Source organism: Nelumbo nucifera, chromosome 1 (assembly GCF_055504915.1).
Source record: "Nelumbo nucifera cultivar China Antique chromosome 1, China Antique-T2T, whole genome shotgun sequence".
Classification (NCBI taxonomy): Eukaryota; Viridiplantae; Streptophyta; class Magnoliopsida; order Proteales; family Nelumbonaceae; genus Nelumbo; species Nelumbo nucifera.
In genome coordinates this window covers 167,780,943-167,786,443 of record NC_142649.1, presented here as the reverse complement: position 1 = coordinate 167,786,443, position 5,501 = coordinate 167,780,943, and the positions used below count along the sequence as shown (strand labels likewise).

At 42.2% G+C, this 5,501-nt stretch overlaps 1 protein-coding gene across 3 annotated transcripts; it reads left to right on the top strand.

Annotated features, from left to right (window-relative positions):
* The first annotated feature begins 204 nt into the window (after positions 1 to 204).
* Positions 205 to 4,841, top strand: LOC104596609 (VAN3-binding protein). Of its 3 annotated transcripts, none has more exons than XM_010257864.3 (7): positions 205 to 719; positions 1,559 to 1,681; positions 2,684 to 3,125; positions 3,287 to 3,508; positions 3,649 to 3,698; positions 3,967 to 4,024; positions 4,223 to 4,841. In XM_010257864.3, exons 1-7 carry the CDS (start codon positions 417 to 419, stop codon positions 4,441 to 4,443), a joined length of 1,419 nt encoding a protein of 472 aa, XP_010256166.1. In that variant the 5' UTR covers positions 205 to 416; the 3' UTR covers positions 4,444 to 4,841. The 3 variants fall into 3 exon arrangements, with proteins under 3 accessions (XP_010256166.1, XP_088751256.1, XP_010256167.1); XM_088895130.1 differs by having other exon boundaries at positions 317 to 719; positions 1,556 to 1,681; XM_010257865.3 differs by lacking the exon at positions 205 to 719 and adding an exon at positions 765 to 1,316.
* The last annotated feature ends 660 nt before the right edge of the window (positions 4,842 to 5,501 follow it).

The window sequence follows — 5,501 nt, the reverse complement described above, 5'->3', positions numbered from 1 at the left end:
AAATTGTGGAATGATTGAGTTGATTGTCCTTTTCTCTGGTAGGCGAGTTGTTTGGCCAAACCAAGTATTATAACCCTTTCCTGGCTTCCCCTGCTTTGCAACTCGCGATTGTTTAATAGGTGGAGGGCATTTCAGTAAAATCGTCGAAAACACAAGCAGATAGCCGTAAGTTCTAGTTTTTATTGAGTGTGAGGAGACAAGCGTACAGAAAGCCGTCTGAGGTCGTATCAGTGATATGATTTTTTCTCCAATTTTTTTTTTTTTTTTAGCATATTAACGCTGGTGTTCCGGCCGCATTGTCCCTTCCGCTCTCGTCTATAAAACGCCACCCCCCACAAATTGCCCAAAACCCCCTTAACGTACGCACCCCCCTCGCACACATTCTGTCTTTCTTCGGTTTGTTTCGCTCCAACTCCATGGAAGAGAGCGTTGGTGACCCATGGAGACTCTCCAACGTCTCCCTCCCCCGATTCCGGCCACCCGAAACCCCACTGGAGCCCATGGAGTTCCTCTCACGTTCTTGGAGTGTATCCGCTCTCGAGGTATCCAAGGCTTTGGCTCCTCCTTCGCTGCTTCTCAAGGCTGCGAACGGTGGAGGGGTAATTCCTGAAGATATCGTTGGGGAGACTGATGAGGCAGCGATGGTTTCAGGAAACCCATTTTCTTTTGCTTCTTCTGCAACTTCACAACTCGTGATGGAGAGGATTTTATCACAGTCGGTAAGAAACGATAACAGAACACGAGAGGTGGATGGGGAAGCTGGCGTTCCTGTATTTTTGAATCTGGGTTTTCTTCCATCATGATCCCTATCTACATTTTGTTAAGAAATTATTCTCGCTCTTTTTGATTCTGTTACTCTCTAGGTGTTTTGTTTTATTGTAACTTTGTTTTTTACTTCTTGGGTCAATGCGTGCTTTTGCTCATTTGGAGCGATTGCCTGTATGATGATGGGGCTCCATTTTGTCTGTGGTCTCTGATTATCTCATGAAACCGAGATTTCCCCCTCGAAACAATTATCTGTCGTTGTTTTCTAAGAATTTTTTTGTTCTGCTTTTTAATTATTTTATTTTTTTCGATCCTGGCTACTAGGGCTACTATTAATTTTTCACTTAGTAATTTGAGCAGTGTTTTCCCTATTCGTGCGCGGGAGGAACCTCTGCAACGGCAGAGCTGTCTCGCACGCTGAAGCTATCCTTGAAAACCAAAAAAGGGAAAAGGCAGTATATAGAAATAGAAAACATATTCTCTCTATCAAAACCTTAGAGATGGTCTTCTGGCGTAGCGAGTTCTCTTGGTTATACAAATATATAAAAATGGTGATCAGAGTAATCTTGCATGTTGTTGCCCTTATTCGTGAAAAGTTCTAATTGATTGTTGTTTGTGGGGTTTTCATTTCCTGATTACTGATTTCCTTTTATTTTTTTCCCTTCAGTACTGATTTCCTTTTATACTTGTGATGGATTATCAACTTAATATTGATGTAATGTAGATTTGAGCTGTAAGAGTCATTAATTGTTCTCTAGGTTTGATTCTGTTCTTGGTGGTTGCGGTGCAACAGGAAGTATCGCCATTGACCTCTGGAAGGCTCTCCCACAGCAGTGGGCCTTTAGCCGGCAATCAAAGCTGTGGCTCGTTAACGGACAGTCCTCCCGTCTCTCCGTCTGAAATCGACGACGTTAAGGTCTGATGTTTTCTTTTTGGCCGGATTTTATCCCCGGAAACTTCTATTCATGTGGATCTTATTATTAATTTGTGATTTGATGTTGCAATTATTATATTTCGAAGCACGAGCCTTGTGGAGTGAAGACAAAGCAACCGATGCTCAGCTTTCTCCGCGACGTCCCTCTCTCTCTCTCTCTCCCTGCCCTAGAAACCTGTAATCTTGTTACAGCGGCAGTGAGAGAACGTTTGCTTTTATCTCTTCTATCAATTGGATGGACACTTGGTGCTTTTTTATTTGTATTAACAGACGTAAAATCTAAGATTTCTCAATCGTCTTAAAAAAATATTAAGACATTTCATAGGTAGCCAAACTATCACCGTTAAGTGAAAGCTCGCCTCTGAGAGATAAGTTGAAATACGTAAATGCCCCCGTATAAACTCAGAAATGCCGACTTGGAATCTTTCTGAGAAAGTGGAAACTTGTTCGTTTCTCTTTGTTCCAGACTGAGACGTCCAAACAAAACGTCTTCAGGTTACAGGCATTCAATAAATTTGTTAATTCTTGAAGGGCATCTTGGTCTTTCGATTATTGGAGGGTGCATCAGGACTTTGAATGCAAGGAAAATAGTCAATACATCCCATCCATCCCCCCTCTCTCCCTCTCTCCCTCTCTCAAACTCTGCTCTGGTGCATCTGGCTTGCTTTCCGAATTCCGACATGGACCACTGTTCTGTTCTATACGCCTTATTGGCGTATTTTAGAAAACATGTACTTAATATGCGCTCGTCAAGTGATATTGCATGTCGTGCTACGTGGCACTTGTATCAGTTCTCGAATCAAATTCGTTTACGCGCCACTCGTTTTGTCGCTTCTCTCTCTCTCTCCCGTTTGTCTTACCTGCAGTCGGTGATACAGTCAGTGTACAGTCCGTTTCGGTGTACCTACTGTATCTCACTATTGATCTCTGGCCGACAACCTCTTCCTGCGGTATTAACCCTAGTGTTCCCCTCTATACATGCAGCTATCCCGTACGGCTAACACGAAGAAAACGCAGAACAGAGGTCCCGGTGGCGGGGGTGGCGGTGGTTGCGCAGGTCCTGGCGGTGGTGGTGGCGGTAACAAGACAGTTGGTAGGTGGTTGAAAGACAGGAGAGAGAGGAAGAAGGAGGAAACCCGAGCACACAACGCGCAGCTCCATGCAGCAGTCTCGGTTGCAGGGGTAGCTGCTGCAGTGGCTGCCATTGCCGCAGCCACGGCTGCTTCATCATCGTCAGGCAAAGACGAACAAATGTCAAAGACTGACATGGCGGTTGCATCGGCTGCAACGTTGGTTGCAGCGCAATGCGTGGAGGCTGCAGAGGCAATGGGCGCCGAGCGGGAACATCTTGCCTCCGTCGTTAGTTCGGCCGTCAATGTCCGTTCACCTGGCGACATTCTGACCTTGACAGCTGCGGCAGCAACAGGTTAGTAAATTAATCCACTCGGTGTGGGCATTTCTGTAATCTTAAGGAAGCAAACAATCTTTAGGAATAAGAGGATCGACAAAGGACTTGGAGTTGACGAAATTCAACTTAGACATTGACCCCATGATATTATTATTAATGCGGGTGATTGGTGGATGCAGCTCTACGCGGGGTCGCTACGTTGAAAGCGAGAGCATTGAAGGATGTTTGGAATATAGCTGCAGTAATACCGGTTGAGAAAGGTATGGGTTTAGGTGGTAATAATCACAATAATGCCCACTCTAACCACAGCGGTGAGCTTGTCACCGAGGAGAATTTCCTCGGTATCTGCAGTCAAGAGTTCCTCGCAAGGGGTTGCGAACTCCTCAAGCGTACCCGTAAAGGTGATTCTTTCATTTACTTTTGACTTATCTAATTTGATCAATGATCTATTTTTTATTTTATTTTCACAAAGAAATTATGTGGTAGACTGCAGATTTCATTGGCGTTAAAGAAATTGTTGTTTGTTGGTTGGATGTTTCAGGTGATCTGCATTTGAAAATCGTCTCTGTTTATATCCATAGGACGGGAGTGGTGGGTTTTCTGCTATGATTCTATAATTTCAATTTCTTGATTTCGTTTTTTTAATGGTTCATGAATAAAAAATCTCTTTTTTTTTTGTTAGAATTTGAAAGAAATTTTGCAATGGGTGCCAATGATGGGGACACAATGAACCAGGGAATTTAAACTGAAATGAAACATAATTGAAAAGTCTGACAACTGAAGTATAGTTTATCAATTATCACATCGGGGGCGTGGAAGCTATAAAAAAGTTCTCACATTCCATTCCATCTTATTACAGGTAATGCTGAAGATGAAGAGCAGGCATGTAGCAGGGACCATCACCAAAAAGAAAAAGAGTAAGTCCTTCTAGCCTGTTATTCTTTCGTCACAGTTCACGGTCTTCTCTTACCCTTATCGGGATCAGAGAAAGGGGATCAATTGCAGTAAAAGTGAAAAAGAAAAGTAAAAGAATAGGGTGTTCATCTTTTTTACTTTTCTCTTTTTTCCAAGTTTAGTTTAGTTTTGAATCAATCGACGTCTGTTTGGGGGTACAGATGTAGTTTTGGAGGTTTGCAAGGACATTCCGGCATGGCCTGGGCGTCATTTGCTGGAGGGCGGTGAGCAGCGACGTTACTTTGGGCTGAAAACTGCTTTGCGTGGTGTAGTAGAGTTTGAGTGCAGGAATCAAAGGGAGTACGAAGTCTGGACTGAGGGTGTGTCCAGGCTCCTCACCATCGTTGCCGAACGGAACAATAGACATAAACCAAATGTGTGATTATATTAACAGAGAAATGGAGATTTTGAGATTCATATTGGTGGGTCTGCCTGTTTATTTTGTTTCTTTTGTCCTACTGTAAAGAAAAGAGGTGTGGGGTGGTGGGAGGAATATTTTCTTTGCACTGGGAATATTTTGGGGATGTCTGTATTTAAAGTAAAGTGAAAGGGGTTTGGATCCAGCAGCAGCAGCATCGATCCAAAAGACCAAATGTGTTCAAGCTCTCAATTTCAACCATATTTTGGGAAGAAAAGATGGAATCTTGGACTATTAGCGGTCAAAAAGTGGGAAGGGATGGGAACAAATCCGCCTTTACATAGTGACTGGTGTAGCACTAGGTAAAGCAAAATGTTGGTTATATGCCTTGTTTATGTGCTATGTAAATTCATTTCCATCTCTCTCTCTGTCTCTGTCTCTCTCTCTCGTTTGGTTTCGTTTAAAAACAATTAACAGTGGTAACTTAAAAATGGCGTTTGTTTGAGATTGGGATGGACTGGTTAGCTAAAGTTCTGAAGTTAATATCCTAATTGTATTTTGATGGGGATCTTGTGAGCTGCAAAACTAAAGGTAAATATTTTGTTGATCATTCTATTAAATCCAAGAGAATGATCTAAAAAGGCTGATCCGGAGGTGCAGATATCGACATGACCCAAGTAATTGGTGGAAGAGGTCAGCTGGTGGTATAAGTATTTGTGTGCATGTACGTAGAACAATCCATGCGTGGGTACTGTTGGGATTTACTCCAGTTGCACGTGGGACCGATAAATGATATGGTCACAAATCACAATGGATGACAGGATGAATCACCTACCAATTCGATCATCACGTTGAAATGATCAATACATCTACCAGTGATGCCCTACATGCTCGTGTTTATTTTCAAATTTTAATTTTTAAAGGATGTTTTATTGCGTTGATTATAAATGGGTGGGTTCACACGATCTTTAAGTTTTAAGCTTAAAATAAATTGAAAAAATATTACAAAATAATAATGAATAAAATATTTATTTGTCAATTGTCGTATATGTCAAGTAATAGAGTATAGTCAGTATACATTG

Excerpts from the sequence above, each read along its gene's own strand:
- LOC104596609 (XM_088895130.1), top strand. The coding sequence starts at position 417 with ATGGAAGAGAGCGTTGGTGACCCATGGAGACTCTCCAACGTCTCCCTC. Across the intron at positions 720-1,555 it reads AGAGGATTTTATCACAGTCG|CAGGAAGTATCGCCATTGAC; the intron begins GTAAGAAACGAT and ends GTTGCGGTGCAA. Across the intron at positions 3,509-3,648 it reads CCTCAAGCGTACCCGTAAAG|GTGATCTGCATTTGAAAATC; the intron begins GTGATTCTTTCA and ends TGGATGTTTCAG.